This window comes from Anastrepha obliqua, chromosome 3 (assembly GCF_027943255.1).
Source record: "Anastrepha obliqua isolate idAnaObli1 chromosome 3, idAnaObli1_1.0, whole genome shotgun sequence".
Taxonomy (NCBI): domain Eukaryota; kingdom Metazoa; phylum Arthropoda; class Insecta; order Diptera; family Tephritidae; genus Anastrepha; species Anastrepha obliqua.
Genome location: NC_072894.1, coordinates 57,415,056 through 57,433,482, shown reverse-complemented (window position 1 = coordinate 57,433,482; position 18,427 = coordinate 57,415,056). Strand labels below are relative to the sequence as shown.

Sequence of the window (18,427 nt, the reverse complement as noted above, 5' to 3'; positions counted from 1 at the left end):
GCTAAAAATGGTTCTCACAGCCATACACCATACGATGGCCTGAGCGCGCGATGAACACTTTTCACAGAGCATCGATTTTCGTAATACAATTAATGTACGATTTGTATACGTTGTTGAGGCGTAAGTTTTATCATGATGAAATGTCATTGAATACTAAAAAAATTACGTATAAGTATTTGCTTTAGTTTGACAGTAGTCACGCGAGATCAGTCAAACCCCCTATTGCGAAAAGTACCTCCAATTCGATCACTCTCTACATAATAATGTTAGTCTGGGCCTTATTGGTCAAACACAACATGCCTGAGAACTGAATATACAAAAGTCCATGCTGTTAAGTGCGAAAAAATAGAACAACTTCAAAATTTATAATCTGAGAATTATGCGCATGTTAAGCATTTCGATTGTGATTCGTTAGCATCAGAAGTATTCGATACTTTGCCGAGGTAGCTATTTAGTAAATCGCCTTAAGGGGTTAGGTGGGTTACAGAGGTTCAAAGAAAGGATATTTTTACTATTTTTTTTTTAATATATACAATCATATATTTTATTTAAACAATTCAGCATATCAAAGATACATATTTAAACAGTATTTTGTGAAATTTTTATTTAAAAATTCCGAAAACTCAGCCGTTGGTACCTCATCTCCCTTAACGTCTCACAAAAAAATGCTCTTGCCGTGGACAGCATAACTCATTATTGGTTCATTTAAAATCAAAAAACCAAAAATATTTCGTTAGTACATGGATAAATCTCGTTACTGGACGAAGGAAAAAAAAATAAAATTTAATTTGAATTTTTGACAGACTTTGAACAAAAAAACACATTTTTTGGTCAAATTTTCGTCATGTGTTGGCTCGAAAAAATTAGTTGTAATAAAAATTAAAAAAAATCCTTCGTTCAATAACTTGATAATGTCATTCCAAAGATGTGTGCAAAATTTGAACAAAATCGCTTCATAACTTTTCGAGAAATCGTGTCCACCGACTTAAAAAATCGAGTTTTGAGATAAACGCGTATACCTGCGAAACGCTGCACTGACATGGCCTGATGGGCGGAACTTCTGAAGGGTCTATCTCGTAGAATTTTACTCGGATCAATTTGAAATTTTAGCAGAATATTTTAAACATATTATACTATTTAATAAGACAAAAAAAAAATCGATTTTTTGAAATTTTCAAACCCACCTAACCCCTTAAGTAATCTTTTAAATTGTGCAGTATATCATATTCTTTGCCTAAGTGCCTCTACCTGCCATCCAACTACTCGAAGCGGTTCACTATTTCAGGCTCTTAACATTGATTGGTTTCTCAAAAATGCAAAAACATGATATGCAAGGCATTAGAAAAGCATAAATTAAAAATTGATTTTACTTTCGCGAAAGTCTGGTAGCATTGATTTTGAAAACGCCTAACGTGGAACACATTTTTGAGTAGAAAGTTCCTTCGCCTCATAAAACTAACAATTACATTTCTACATATGCTCATACATATATGTACATGTATATACACCTTGTATATTATTTATTTTTTTTAACTCATCTGCTTTATTTTACGATTTATTTTCTCTTTTTACAGCTTGTGGCCTAAAGATTTCTAAATAAATACAAACCACACTTATCTCCAAATAATTGGCACAAAAAAATCGGATTAAACATTCAGTAGATAGAAAACACTTTTAGTTGCCAAAAAAATAAACCTGTCAAAATCTCAGATACAAAATTGTGCCATAACTGCGACGCCAATGATAATTCAAAAGAATTTGTGGTAGATGCCAAGAAATTTTGAAAGTGCGGGTGAGAAAGGTAAAGTCTAGCACATTGAAGATAAATACGCAATTTATGCAGCAGCAGCAGCAGTGGCAAAAGACATAGCAAATAGTAGTACAATATTTTTGGAACTAGCAACTGTAGCTAGCCTCAAAATTTGGTTTAGTTAGCCAGCAATGCGCTCATACATATGTTATGCAAACGCTTGAAGAGTTGGGCTGATAGCAAATAACAAAAACAAAAGGATTTGTTGGAACATACATTAGATTGGGACAAAAGATACAACACTGAGCAGTTAACAAAGTGTGCACAAAATACAACAAATATAACGAACGCAATAAAAACAACAGCCGCAGCAAAAACAATAAAAATAAATACGCCTTATATGGCTAATATAAACTTGCATGTATTTGAGTAAGTACGCACACACACGTACCTACATAGCGCTAAAGCAGATTTTGTCAAGCAAAGGAGTGTTCAACGCCAGCACCTATGGGCAAGTGTGTATCAAAGCATCCCTCCGTACTAACAATCGCATTATCCGAAAAGGATTTGGCCACAGCAAACCAAATTTGGAGTAAATTTGCTGAAAGCACTGAATATATTGCGCTCAAGGACGAGCATGGAAATCAATTATGTGAGTATTACTATGTGAACGGCAAGAAGCAGAAACAGCAGCAGAAGCAGCAGCAGCAGCAGAAGGTGAAGGCGAAGTCGAAGTCAAAGGCAGCAAAAGAGGCGATTGAGTCAACGGATGAGGACAATTATGCAAACGCTACAATTGACGACGCCACAAAGTCGGCTAAACAAAATCAAAATTCAAATGAAAATCAGATACAGAAGCAGAGTCCGAATCCGAATCCGAATGCAAAACAGCAGCAGCAACAGAGTCAACAGAAAGGCCGAAACAAAAAGCGATCGAAGTCAGAAATAGTACATACACACAAATCTACACAAGAAAGCACAAACCAATGGATAACAAGCAATGCAGCAACAAAAAATGTAACAACAATAACAAATGGAACAGAAAGTCATGCAAAGAAGTTGCGTCAAAATTGTGCTACTTCTCTTGAAGTTACTAATGTCGTTGATGACGCAACGACAACAACAGATTTAGTGTACGCCAATGTAAGTGGCTGTGAATATTGTACCGTTGTCAGCACCACTGATGATGATGACGACGACGACGACAACGAGGTGGAGGAGTATGATGAGAGCGTAGAGAATGAGCCGGTAATTGGTGTACGCCATCACTATGGTCTAGCCGCCCACGCTGTTGTAATTGATAGCATTCATACAAATATAGCCACCTTTGATGCTTATAAAAGCCAACAACAACAAAATAGTTTGGCTCATTTGTTAGTGCAGCCAGAAGAACAGAATGTTGGCGACATGATTGCGGCTGATGGCAACAATAATGTAAGGAGATCACAAACAAATCACAAAGAGCATCATTTTAAACAGCAACAACAACAACAACAGTTGCTTGCCAAAGACCAAGCGCAATTAATAAACGGTGAAGTGTGCAAAGTCAATATTGGTGTTAAAAATGTTGCTGCAGTTGATGAGAGCAGTGAAGTAAGCGAAAGGATAAACAGCAACGATTACTTAGCGGTGGCAAGCGACGATGCCACAGAGGTAAGTGAGAATGAAAGCATGAATGAAATATCTATGCGTAATTTTTATTAGAAAGCAGTTTTATGGTTGATGAATGATTTGAAAGTTTTAGGCAGTGGGAGAGTTTTTTGAAGTTTGTGTGAACCTGAGGTGGGTTCTCGATGATCGCAACTAATAAAGCGGCGACCGGTTCCGATAATTGTGTAATTCTATAACTTACAATTGAAACAATTAACATGGTCTCAAAAACTTCTTTTAGATGCTTAAAATATGCCATTAAATTTTAAATATGTATATATCTCAAAAATGCCGTACATAATTTCATTTGCTATACGTTTAGTAAATAACACATGGGCTGAAAATTTGACAAAAAAAAAAAGAATTTTTGTTCTCTCCCAAATTAGCTTTATTCATCAACGTAATTGCCATCAAACATAACGCAGACATTCCAGCGCCGCTGTAACATTTCAATACCACTTTTGTAGAACCATTTATCTCTTGCCTCTAAATAAGCCTCAGTTTTAGCTAAATCCTCTTCATTCGAGGAGGATGCTACCGGCGTGCATATTTTCAGGTTTGCGAACAGCCAGTAGTCGCTGGGAGCCAAATCTTGTGAATACTGTGGATGTGGGAGGGGTTCCAAGTTCAATTTACTTTTGCGATTGTTTTGATTGACCTGTGACACGGTGCGTTGCCTGAAAGTAAGCAAACGTGGCACTCCAATGTTGGTTATTTCTTTTTATGCTTTTAAGAATGCGTTTTGATAAATTTTATTCAACAAAATTTCCTTCAAATTCACGTTAAACACAAATAAACTGCCGAATCATTTTTCGCAGAAGCAGCCCCAAACAAGAACATTAACTGGATGTTTGACAGTTCTTGAAAGCTGTCGACTATCAGCAAAAGACCTGGTTCGACGCATGGAATTATTCGCCTAAAATGAAAATTTTTCGTGAATATTACGTTTGCCGAACTCTATTTTGAATTTGCCTAAGACCATGCAAGTCTTTTTTTCAATGTGTGCTAATCAGGCGGTTTTTCAATAGGCTCTGGATTTAAAATCTTCTGCACGTACATAAATATCTTCGAATGGGCCTTTGTATCTTTGAATTAAAACTGTTTCAGCTTCATGAACCGAGAAGTTTGGCTTTGTTACAAACAAATCAATGATCTTTTCTTTTTACTTTTGAGAGGTACTTTTTTTAGGGGCGGGGAAATCATCATTATTTTTAACTTCGATGTTATCATCGCACCCAGTTATTTATGAACGGCTTCAATTTTTCAAATCTCTTGCTGTAGATGCACAACCTTTTTGGATCTTTAGCCGTTTTTCAGACACGGAACTAATTTTGCAAACTTTTCTAAAAAACTAAAAATTTATTTCAAAATTTCTCACAATCATAACAAATGGCATATGGAAGGTTGCGAAAAAAAGTCTCTTTAGCAGCATTTAATTCTTTTCGTCATATACTGTAGATCGGTTGACGATTTTCATTTCATGTTGTTCGCTGTCGAGTTAAAATGGAACGCAGAAAGAAAATAATTGAATGTTGAAATTTTCCGCTCATGCGAACTCTTCCAAATCTGCAAAGAAATGAGCGATTTCAAGAAAAACAAAAATTTTTTGTCAACCTCCAAATTATTGCAGAACTCGCTACAGACCCGACGATCTGTGGAAATCTCAACCGAAAGTTTTGATTTGTTGCGTATATGTGGAACGGTTTTTCCAATAAATTTCCTCAGTTTTTTGGTCGTTGGTAAAGATCTCCTTGTTGCATCGTTCGCACCGTCATGACATTTTAGAAAGAGTCTGGACGGAGATTCTTTTTTGGCCGGGTTAACTTTAAACTAGTAGCTTCGTTGAAATTACAACAGATTCGGGCATTCAAAGTGCAACTAATTAAAAAGGCGTATTTAGTTGAAAAAATTACTTTTATTCAATTCAAAATAAAAAATGTGTGCAAATAATACAAAATTAAGAATCAGTTTACTGTTGCTCGATATGACCACCTCTCGCATTAACTATGGTCTTGAGACGGTCCTGGAATGAACCGCACGCTGCCCGAATATTACTTGCAGGTATCTTGGCGCACTCGCGGACAATAGCTTTTATCAGCGCCTCGCGAATGGTGAATCTTTTAGCTCGGACCTTTCTCTCCAAAATGGCAAAAAGAGAATAATCCACCGTATTCGCGTCTGGTGAATTTGAGAGCCATTGTGTGGACGTTATGAAGTTTGGAGTGTTATTTTTTAGCCATTCATGGTTCACTCTAGCTTTGTGAGACGGCCTGAGTCCTGTGGAAACGTCCATGGTCTACCATAGTCCACCGACATGTTTGTCTGCACACCGCTTCAAAGCAACCTTCAGAATACTTTCCCGATAATATTTCGCATTTACCTTGACGCCAGACTCGATGAAAACGATTGGAGAGCGCCCATCTATAGCGGGTGCCGCCTACTAGTGGCCAATCGATGACTCAAATTCTCGTATGAACAATCGGTCAAATAAACTCCATCGTTTTGGGAGTTTACGAATTGCTTAATTTGAAAAACTTTCTCGTCAGAATACACAATGTTTGGAAATTGACCACTTTCGGCCAAGCGAAGCAACTTCTTCGCTCTCTCTAGTCTGACTTGTTGTTGCTTTGTTGTGAGATCATTTTTCACTATGTGGCGGATGCTTTTTGTATGTATACTTTTATTTGCAATCTATCTTGACGACAATAAGCAAATGTTATAATTTTTGTAATCTTAACCTAGGTACTTAACAGAAATGGTTTAGTCTCCACTGAGACTAACCATTATATGCCATTTTATGTTAGGATATTTTATATTATTTATTTGATAAATCTAGTATATGGAATCGTTTTAGTCGTCGTATACTTTGACTATTATCTAACAGATTTATAGCTAGGGTATTACAATGATTTTCGAGTCGATTAATATACTTTTTGCTGTATTTTTTTATCTCTTCTTTAACATAAGGAATATTGAGGTCTTTATGTATCTCCTCATTTTTCACAAACCAAGGAGCACCTGTTATTAGTCTTAGAGTTTTTGACTGGTAACGTTGGACTATTTCCACATTGGAGTGGCTTGCTGTTCCCCAGAGTTGTAAAGCGTAAGTCCAAATCGGTTTTAAGATTGCTTTATAGATTCTTACTTTATTTTCCAGGCTTAGCTGCGATTTTTTACTAAAAAGCCAATACATCTTTTTTGTTTTTTGGTTAAGTTGCTTCACTTTAGAGTTTATATGTGATCTCCAGGTCAACCTTCTGTCAAGATGTACACCAAGATACTTCACAGTCGTATTTGGTGGTATTTGTGTACCACAAAGATTAACAGGAGGACAGTCTCCTTTTCTAAGAGTGAAAGTTACCTGTGTAGATTTTTGGGGGTTGACCCTAATCCTCCATTTGTGCATCCATTTCTCTACTTCATAAAGCTCTTTCTGTACATTCAGCGACGCTCCTTCTGGGGTCAGAGATGTTGCAATTATAGCTGTATCATCAGCATACGTTGCAATGCTTACATCTGCCAACACTGGCAAATCGGCAGTGAATATTGTATACAGAACCGGACCTAGCACACTGCCTTGCGGCACACCAGCATTTATGGAGTATATATTAGATGTTACGCCTTGATTTACAACATAATACTTTCGGTTAGTTAAATATGATTTCAGTAATAAGTAGTATGGAGCGGGAAGTAATTTCTTAATTTTATATAAAATTCCCGGGTGCCAAACTCGGTCAAATGCCTGTTGTATGTCAAGAAAAACTGTTGTACAATATTTTTTACTTTCCAGTGCCTCTGTAATGTGATTGATGACTCGGTGGCATTGCTCTACTGTTCCATGACCTCTTCTAAACCCAAACTGATGTTCCGGTATTATATTATGCTTGTCCAGCACTGGCAGCATTCTTCTTAGAAGTATTCTTTCAAATACTTTAGAGAATATTACCCGCAAACTTATCGGTCTGTATGAAGACATAATGTTTTCAGGTTTATTGGGCTTATTTATCATAATAACTTCCGCACATTTCCAAGGCGTTGGGTAATGGTCAAGTCTCAGCATAGCGTTGTATATATTCGTTAATAGTTGAAGACACATCTGGGGCAGATTTTTTAGAGTTTTTTCATCTATTTTGTCATATCCTGGTGATTTTTTGTTATTGATGTTTTTAATCGCTATCTCTACTTCTGTCGTGCTAATATGGCTTATTGGAAAACTCATTTGGCATGGCACATCTAAGAAATTAAAAATTTCTTCGTCTTGTATTCCATCACCAACAGGATTAGGTTGGAACACTGTGGAAAGGTGTTGCGCAAATGCCTCCACTTTTTCTTCATTTGACCTGCACCAAACTCCATTGCTGTCTTTAATAGCGACATTTCTTCTAGTAGGACGCTTTAGGTATCGCGTAGCTCTCCATAGGCTGTATTCATAGTCATTTGTAAAGGGATCAAGATTTTTTTAGAAAATCAGCTGTTGATTCATTTCTTAATTGGCGGATGCTACGGTCAAATATTTTCAGTTCGTTTGTCATATTAATGATTTAGTGATTTTCCAGTCAAATAAAATGCAATCACACTATTACGTTTGAAATCCGTTACTGATTTTCTTTTTTCGCGTTTACTCTCGGCAAAATGCTTCCGCGCGCTTGTAAACAATACTGTATACTGTAATTTAGTCAACTAACAGACAGCTGATGCCCGTATTCCAGCGCGAGCGGTCTGAAGTTTGTTACACTTCGAGTGCTGGACCCTGTAGTTGGACTAGGGATTTGCATTGACGGGAAGATAGTTTAGTACTCTTCCTAAAGCTATAGGGGGTTTCATCAATAGCTCACGAAACCTCGGAGTTTATTTCCATGAGAAAATTCCTCATAAAAAACCATTTTTGCGGAGTCTGCGTAAGGTCTGCAACATCAAGACGCACGCCACAAATAGGATGAGGAACTCGGCCAAACACCTAACAGAAGTGAACTCGCATTTTATTTATTTATTTTGTATGCTCTTTCAGGATAGATATCCCAAATTAACATTATAGTTTTTGGGCCAAACATTTTTCTTTAAATTTATACTGTTAATAGGATAATACGTTCATTATAAGTCCAACATTTATGCTGTTCAAAATCTTACATAATTTTTCCAGTTCAGTTATTATGAATATTTGAATTGGCAGTGTGTTAAAACAAAAATAAAAAATGGAATTCATTTCAGTACAAAACATGAGTCGGAATTTTCTACTCTTAACCACCCTGCAATGCAATGAACCTACCCTTAAATGCCGATTACAAAATAACTACAGGTGTCACTGTTGCGACAGGATATGCGGGCAATATTAATCGCCAAGGCGACAACCACCAACCCAGTCATGCCATTTTCCCAGCAGTGCGCATGCTCGTGTCTGGAATGAGATCCACAGAAAGTGGCAAACAAAAACACGACGCAGTGGAAAACCATAGGAAAATTCGTAGACCTTCCGCTGCCACAAACATTTCCGCTGTGACGCTGAATCAAATAAAAGGCAGCAAACTGATGAAATAAATTTGTAGAAAACTGAGAGAAAAAAAAACTAAGTGAAAATCAATTACATAGAAAAAGAATAAAAATCGGTTAATTATTGGGAATAAAAGTGTTAAGTGCAAAGTTGCAAATTTTGCTAAGAAGTACTTGACAAGTGTGAATCTGAAGAAGGGCAACTATTTTCAAGGACTTTCGCCCAAGTCGTGGTATACAGAGTGCGTTAGCGAGTAGCAGTTTTTGCAAAGTGAAAACTTAATTCGCATGAATTAGGAGCTGAATACCTGTGTATATGCAACTAAAAGCTTTAGAATTCTATGAATCAATCTTAATTGTTGCATAAGAAAGTGTACCAGTGTGAGTGTCGTTTAGAAATAACTGAAGAGTTGAAGTTTTTTGCAAAGTTTCCACTTACATATCGTTTGTGTGTGAGAGTAAGTGAAGTGCTCAAAAACGGCGACCAACGGCAGCGAGAAGGCGACAGCCCACCTTCTGCACTGGGGGCTACAGCACTGAAAGGCCAGCATTCAAGATGGATGAATGCGAGAACCTCGTCATCAATCTAGAAGACGCAGTCGAGACATACGAGGAGCTCGCCGACGACGACATACTACAACACCAACAACAAATAATCAATGATAACGACGCTGAAGTCATTCAATTGACGCAGACATTAACCGAAGGCGATATAATGGTAAAGAATACGCCATGCTCAACATTATTCTTTTTAGCACTTTCAATTGAAATCAATTACGTAGAAGTACTTGAGAAAAGTGTGCCTGCATACGTACATACAAGCACATACACTTGAGGCGCTTGCACAAATCAATTTACTATACAACAGCAGCGGCACATTGTGCTGGTATACACATATTTCCCAACATTTGGTTGCCACAGTCGCTTTGTGGAACATAAAAATGTTAGGAAAGCGTACTGCATATTTTCTACATAGCCAACTTTGAGGCGCAGCGACATGTGGCATGCATTTGTGGAATGTGGCATGCGGTGTCAATATTTATTATTTTGTTTTTGTGCCATTGAGGCAGTTCAGGTATTCACTTTCTACTAAATGCGACAAAAAATAATGCTTCATCCAAGCAAATTCAAACATATACTGCACTAGGTGCCAGGACTTACGACTCTACATACTTATAATATATATGTACATATATATAATTTATATATATGTATATGTATATGTATATGTATATATGAATGTCTAATGCTATTTACTTTTCATTCCATGCGGCATACTTAGATTTTGTATGATTCATCGTGTTTACGATAATTGACGTATTGATGCATGCCACACGCAGCCACTATAATGCCACTATAGGTGTCATCACAACTGCCCTAAGTGCAAATGGTTTGCGGAAATATGAATTTAATAAAACCACCTACTCGCATACATTAAGCCGACTCGATTTTTTTGATGCTCATTCGTAAGATAAGCATCCCTAGAGTTAATATCTACATTTATTACTGGTGCTGCAAAATTCTAAGAAGTATTATACAAACCTCCAAAGTCCTACATTTGATGTAGGCCAAGATCTTCATTGTTCATTCTATCAACACGATTTTACTTAACTTCATCCCAGGTCATTTATGTGTGTCTATAGTTGGCTGTCTTTACATACTGAGTCCTCGTAGCATAGCAACTTATTTTTTTTAAAGCATCGTGAGTGGAGTAAAAACCATTTGCATCCTCTGGGTAGCAGCCAAACACCCATTTGAGAGTTAGTCAAATGCGAAGAGGCAAATTCTGATGCCATTCCTAAGCATAAGTATTTGGCTTAAGGACTTACCGGTTTTGCTGCGTCTATTAACTAAAAGGGGGATCAATTTAGAGGTATCGGATTTGAAATTGAAATAAAAAAACGAAAATTCAAATTAATTGTTCACTCTGTATAATTTAGGTATAGAATCATTCATAACATTTATTCTTTAAAAATAATCTCTTTCAAATATTGGCCACAACTGCGCCGTAATTCGGCCATCCGTAAACACCAATTGTGAATGGCTCGCTGGAGGACTTCGGCTGGTATATCGAAAATAACTTTTGTCATATATATATTGTATATATATAATTGGCGCGTACACCCTTTTTGGGTGTTTGGCCGAGCTTCTCCTCCTATTTGTGGTGTGCGTCTTGATGTTGTTCCACAAATGGAGGGACCTACAGTTTCAAGCCGACTCCGAACGGCAGATATTGTTATGAGAAGCTTTTTCATGGCAGAAATACCTACACTCGGAGGTTAGGCATCGTCTGCCGAGCGGCAATCGCTATTAGAAAAATGTTTTTCTTAATTTTGTTGTTTTCACCGAGATTCGAACCGACGTTCGCTCTGTGAACTCCGAATGGTAGTCACGCACCAACCCATTCGGCTACGGCGGCCGCCTTTAGACTTTACATACAACTACAAATAAATGTTCAACGCTGTGATATCACACGATATCGGTGGCCAGTCCACTGGTCCGAGACGAGAGATAAATTGCTTACTGAAACGACGACGCAGTAAACCTATTGTTTCACGGGATGTGTGGCAAGTAGGGCCGTCTTATTGGAACCAGCCCCGTCTTGTTGTGGAGACCACGTGCTTCAATTTTCGGCATCAAAATGTCGTTTATGATGGCGCAATAGGGTTTACCATTAGAAATATGGGCCGATGATTCCTCCAGCCTATAGATCGCACCAAACGGTTGTGTTCATGTATGAATGGTTTCAGATTACTCCTTAACCCACATATTGCTTTGCCTATTGACGTAGCCATTAAGCTAAAAATGGGCCTAATCGCTGGACACCATAAGTTACCCTGATTGCGTGATGAACACTTTTCACAGAGCTTCGATTTTCGCGAAAAAGTTGTACGATTTGGCGCATATCTGTTTTAGATCAAATGGCTCGGCACACCCTTTCTGCGCTGTGCTTGATACAAGTCATACAAAATCAACTACCAATAAAAAATTAACCAAAGAGATCCGACTACGACACATGCAAATTAACAATAGCCTATGCCTCTGAAAAAAATGCTAAACGTAATTAAATTTTTTGTAAAGAGTGAACACCGATTTTCGCAGCTGCGTAAACAACAGAAATTAAAATTAAAGCAAAATTCAATGATCAAATTCCAAGATTACATTTGAATCTTTGAGTAAGATAAACAAAATTGGAAGTTAGGTTACGTTAGGTTAGGTAGTGCTGACGGATCTGTAAAAAGATCTCACTTAGATCCCTAGGGTACATTGTGTTGGCAGTGCTATATATTTCAGAGTCAAGGACATCATTTTATGTAATTCTTAATGCACATCTTCGCGAGTTTTAACAAGTCGTTCAACTTTTTGTCAGCAATATCTTTCAAGGATAAACAATATGTTTATCCTAGGCACATTTGTCAAGTCCTACAAAGAGAAAGAGCAAGGCAGTGGCAAAGTAGGTGTTTCCACAGAAGGCAAGTGCCTACTACAGAAAATATACACAGATTCCGTGACGGGTTTGTGGTGTGAGAAAGACTTCGTCACATGGTTCTTAGGTTCACTCCAATAGACGAGCGGGTCACTACAATCTACATAAACAAGGATTATAGATTTACCAGATTTGCTTTTTAACTATGGTGAAAATTAATATTAAGAGGAGAACTTCGGCTGCCACATCACTTGGGAGATTCAGCCGAATCCTGCAAGATAATTTCACATGTCTTCACACACTCGCCCAATCAAACGTTGTTCAATAGCAACGAAGCAACATAAGCGAAGACTGTATTGATTTTTTTTTCATATATCACTAACAAAATCTTATCTCCAGCCAAAATTTGCACAACCGTTTCACATATATTTACCCACTCGTTCAAAAACATATTATATACCTACGCGGTAAAGTTTCGCTAACAGCTAGTGCCTTCAACATGCCTACATAGCTCCAATCGCTAGATGGAAGGTACGCTTGCAGTAGTTCAAAAATACTTACGGTATATTATTATCAATTCGGATCACCATCCTGCACATAACTTCTTGCAGCATAAAACTTGCAAAGAAATTGCTAAGAAAGATTGGCGTGAACGATTAGATACAACGACCCTGAAAGTATTGAATATTTTTTCTCCAGACATTGTCAGCGAAAGACCTCACCTGTGTTCGAAAGATCACTTAAATATTTAGCACCGATTGCCTTGAGGAAAGAACGACTGGTATGTTGTTTTGAAAGCGGCCTAAGTTGTTTAGGTGATTATTTCTTCAATCGAAAAGAGGAAGAAGGGGAATTTGTAGTCTTTTAAATGTTGTAAAGAAATTTTGAAAAGGAAGATGCATTCAAAACCAGATATCAGAGCTGTGATCCTCGCTCTGAGGCACACTCTTACACAAGTTGACCTGCCCTAATATTCATACAAAGAGGTTTACATACATATATTTATATTAGACTAGTTTTATTGCTATGGGTAGGTAAGTGTTTTAGAACATTTTGCCTCCATTTGGATAGACTTTGCATGTGGCAAACAACAAACATGCAATAAAGCACACCCACCCCACACTACCGTATTATATAATGAATCATCCATTTGAATTTGTGCTTTTACGCTATTATGTGACTTGCGGTTAAGACCATCTGTTTTTATTCAGTTTTTATTTATTTTGTGCAAGTAGATTTTCAGGACCAAATAGTACACGTGCAGAAAAAAGTACGTAGACTAAATGTCAATAGTATTGTGCTGTAATTCCATTTATTAATACATGTTTGACCTATTTTCTGACCGATGCATGCATACATTGAACTGCATTCGTAGATTGTTGAGTGTTCGGGAGCTCATACATTGCATGTTAGAAATATCCTAATTGATTCTAATGGGCGCACAAGTAGGGCAAAGAGAAAAGATTTGTATACGCAAAACATTGTCATATTTGAAAGCAGACTTGAGTGTACTGAAAGACTAGCACACTTTTAGCGCCGCGATGTAGTTCAGCTGCCGTGTAATCTGGCAGTATCAGTCAAGCACGTGAACTAGGCTTACACAGATAATTAAGAGTCAACTGCTTTGTCTTTCCATTTAATCAATTCCTTCAAATGTGCCTTTCGTCTTTCATTATGCCAAATATTTAAATTCCAATTTTTTTTAAATAACTCTATTAAGTTCTTACTGTATATGAAAATATGAAAAATAATTATTTAATGTTGCGTTGCTGGTGGTAAAAATTGCAGCTATAAAGTTTGTTTTGATGATTCAGAAATAAAAAAACACCATGTAACTCAATATGGCCGTTTAAATCACGCACACTGAAAATACACTTTTTCTCCCAAATATACAGACATACAAGTTGGTTATATCTTAGAATGAGGGTCAGTAACACCATGTCACGTTGAACCTCTAAATGATAATGAATATGCAAAATGTTGAAGGAAGTCATTCGATAGCTTCAAAGACGTTAAAATTTCAAAACGGTAGTGTGGTCCACCCATGACTGTCATGCTAAGAAAGAATAAGAAAAACGATAGTGCCTCGGTTTGCGGAATTATCTAATGAGAGGAAAGTTTTCGCTAAATTTCCTACAGGTATTTGCATCAACAAAACCCATACCTACGTTCGCCCCTGAGTCAGTAGCTTAGTTAATGCCCACCTGTACCGCCTTGGTATTCGGATTAAGCCAACTTTAAACACAGAGAGGATGGTTCCATGTGTAGAAGTCTACGGAAGTCGGGAAAGCTACTGATCGCCATTCCATTGTACTGAAATTTACCAAAATATTCTGAATAATTGTATTTACTTCGTAACTAATTTCAATGTAGGTTTGCAAACGCATGTTGAGGCATAAGTTGCAGTTAGTGGTGCCGTACTGTAGCCATAACAGTAACCAAAGCAATCAGCTGTTCTGATCAAACATATGGGCACCACTGTAAACAATTAAGGTGCCTCACTATAACCAAAGCGGCACTTAATTAATAAAAAATAAAAAAAATGTAGGTATATATAATGGAACTATTTCTCATTTTCGGTTTTCCTCAATCACGACTGAACTTTTTTCTGGATCTTATAGTTTATGGATAAGAATCTAAACTAGAAGGAAAATACGACTCCATCGTGACAAAAATTCAGAAGGTGTGGCCAATATCAGACTGTTAACTGACTCTCAGTAAATTTGAAGTAGTTAGATTACGTAGCCGAGGTCATGACAGCGGCTTATGTACGAAAAAACTAAGATTTTTTCTGTGATTTACGAAAAAAACCAACACAGTCCACGCCCATATGGTTTTGTTGCCTACAAAACAGCAAATAATTGGACGAATGTAAGAATAAGTGTGAAACGAGGGGCATAATTCAGCTGCCGAGTCCCCAATGCCGTGGCAGCCGAAGTAAATCGCTCACTTTCATTTTTCACCACAGTTGAAACTAAAGCTTCGCAATCCATGGCGAAAAGATTTTTACAGGAGTGGCTAATATCAGAACATCATCCTTGTTGGTAATCTATTAGTTTTGATATGACTCAACGATGTGAGAAGGCTTCAATAACAGAGCTAGCCATTTAATAGGCACGGGTACCAAATTTTTCTCTTCGGATTTCACACATACACGACGAAAAATGTGCTGCTCTTACACATACATTAGCATAATCTACGAAGTAGTGATGCTGATGCTTATTGTCTTGCCGTGATTCTACTCAAACGATAAACAAATTTAAAGCAATTAAGGCGTAGTAACCGCTCGGTGCCCATTTGGGTGTTTGGCCGAACTCCTTCTCTTATTTGGGGGATGCGTCTTGATGTTGTTCCACAAATGGTGGGACCTAAAGCTTCAACCCGCTCCGAACAGCAGATATTTTTTATGAGGGGGTTTTTCATGGCAGAAATACACTCGGAGCTTTGCCGTTGCCTGCCGAGGGGCGACCGCTATTAGAAAAAACTACATTCCCTCTGAATTCCGTATAACAGTCACGCACCAACGTATTCGGCTACAGTAGGCGCCGTATATAATAGGCGAATTTAATTACCTTAAAAGTTAATTCTTTAATATAATTCAATCAATTTTTATTTAATTCAAAATTCGAAGATTAATGCATTTTCATAATGCCCTGGTTGCGCAGTTTTTTTTTTGATGAAAATACAACTTTATTCTGAAAAAAAGGTTACAAGTGAATCATTGAAAGTATTGCCCATCGCTGGCTACTACTTTTTTCCATTTTTCTGGTAGATCTCGTATACAGTCGCGGTAAAACTGTTCTCTTTTGAGGCTATCCACGGATCAAGACATTTTTTTAATGTCTTTATATGAATGGAACATTTGAATCGAAACATTTGATAATCAGATGGCGTAATATCTGAGGTAAGATTCCCATTTCAGTGTTTCCAGGTAGATTTTAACGGGTTTGGCAACGTGAGGCTGAGCGTTGTCATGTTGTAGAATCACTTTCCATGCCTCTCCGCGTATTCCGGTCGCTTCTCGCGCAATCCTCGGCTCAATCGCATCAATTGAAGTCAATACCGATCCCAGTGATGGTTTCGCTTGGTTCAACAGTTCATAATAAATAACACCAACTTGGTCCCACCAAATTCGTAGGATGCTTTCGGTTTCAATTCAACCGGGCTATTCGGGTCAGGTTCTTCAACTTCAATATAACTCAAATATGTTGCTCTCTGGTCAAAATAATGAGACACGTATTTTTTGTTCCCCCGAAAAATTTTTTTTCAAGATTTATGGGTAATTTTTTTTTTTCGCCTCAAAATCGATTTTTTTAATTATATAAGAAATTTTTTTTTTAAATGCTCATAACTTAGTCAAAAATGAACCGATTTCCACAAACTCTGCTGAAGCGTTCATGACACTCGTAAACGGTTGTTGTTTTTTTTTAGAGTATCATTACCGAGCACTAGCTAAGGCAAGGACTCAAGCTCCGTCAACTTCGACACCTGTAACGGAAACGGGAAAGCGTAGCAGAACAGAGGATTCCTCTGTAGCGCTGCGCTCTTCCAGAAACGAAACGGGGTCTGTGCCAACGACCGGGAAGAGGAGGAAGGCAAAGAAGAGGAAAGTTAAAAAACGGAATTCGGAAATGCCTGCATCCTCGACCCAATCCAAGGCAGACAAACCTTTGCCTGACAAGGCAGAGGCTAAGGGACCTCAAATGTCGAATGACACTCTTCCGTCAACGTCTGGCGAATCATTCGCGAGAATGGCAGCAAAGGCAATGACGGTGGAGATACATACCGACAAGCAAGATGGTCTACTGTCCAAAGGGCAACAAGACTATCTTGACAGCTATCTTTGCAAAGCTATCGGTGAGTCGAAAGACGCGCCGACTTTCGAGGGGAAAAGCGTGGTGGACGGCATCGTAAAGGTGCACTGTTCCAATGCTTTTTCCCGAGAATGGCTAGAAAAAGCGATAGCAAAAATCCCAGCCTGCGAAAACAGCAAGTTTATTCTTGTTGAGAGTAGCAAAGAAAGGCTGGTACGAGCGAATGTCTGGATTCCGGGTCGTTCCTGTAATTCAGCAGAACTCCTCAAACGCATCCGTGTTCAGAATAAGGGTCTTGACACGACTCTCTGGAGAGTATACTCGTGCACCAGGCAGAAATCCGCTACCACTTCGGAGGCGGGTTCCCACCTGGTACTGGGTATCGATCTTGGGTCCCTCAAGGTTCTTAAGTCGAAGTACGGGTGCCGTCCCCACCTACATCTGGGGCGGATCCAGTTCCGCGTCCAGAATAAGGTGGAGGACAAAGCGTAAATATACTCAGTCTCATGACTGAAGTAATATTTACACAGATAAATCTGCAGCATAGCAAAGCGTCTACGGCTCTCTTGTGCCGTAGGCATGCAAAACTGCAAACAAACCCACACATAATACTTATACAAGAACCATGGGTATGTCACAAGCGTATCTGTGGTCTAAGTGCTATGTCGTGGGGACAAATACTTCATTGTGAAGGGAATGTGAGACCGCGAGCATGTATTATCATGCCGAGGTTGATCGAACACACGATGTTAAAAGAGCTATGCTCCGGAGATATCGTTGCTGCAAAAATAAAGTACTTGAAAAGTGGGAACAGTGTCGAAGCTATTATAGTTTCGGCCTACCTACCCTACGACTCTTTACAGCCACCTCCTTCGAGGGAGCTAAGAGAAGTGGTCAAGTACGCAGAATCCAATAATCTGGGGCTAATAGTGGGCTGTGATGCAAACTCACAGAACATTGTGTGGGGAAGCAGCAAATGAAACCCCAGAGGTCTCAAGTTACTGGATTTTATCCTGTCATCCGATTTGGTCATTCAAAACACTGGTAACAAACCAACTTTTGTGACCAGAAGGAGACAAGAGGTGATTGATTTAACACTTACCAATAGGTCAGTTGGAAATCAAATCAACCGATGGCGAGTTTTGGAAGAGGACTCTCTTTCTGATCATCGTCTTATCGAATTCCGACTGGGAATTGACACAATATCAATACCTTCCGGTAGGAATCCTCGAAATGTGGACTGGGACAGGTATGGTGAGCTTGTAACAGAGCGATTACCAAACCTGAAAAAACTCAAAT

The 18,427-nt window shown here is 38.3% G+C and overlaps 1 protein-coding gene across 1 annotated transcript in view; it reads left to right on the top strand.

The window, feature by feature from the left end:
* The first annotated feature begins 2,166 nt into the window (after window positions 1-2,166).
* LOC129240584 (uncharacterized) overlaps window positions 2,167-18,427 on the top strand; it is a 122,433-nt gene continuing 106,172 nt past the window's right edge. The window contains exon 1 of the mRNA XM_054876486.1: window positions 2,167-3,403. Coding sequence (XP_054732461.1) covers window positions 2,258-3,403 — 1,146 coding nt within the window. The 5' untranslated portion in view covers window positions 2,167-2,257. The remainder of the gene's footprint in view (window positions 3,404-18,427) is intronic.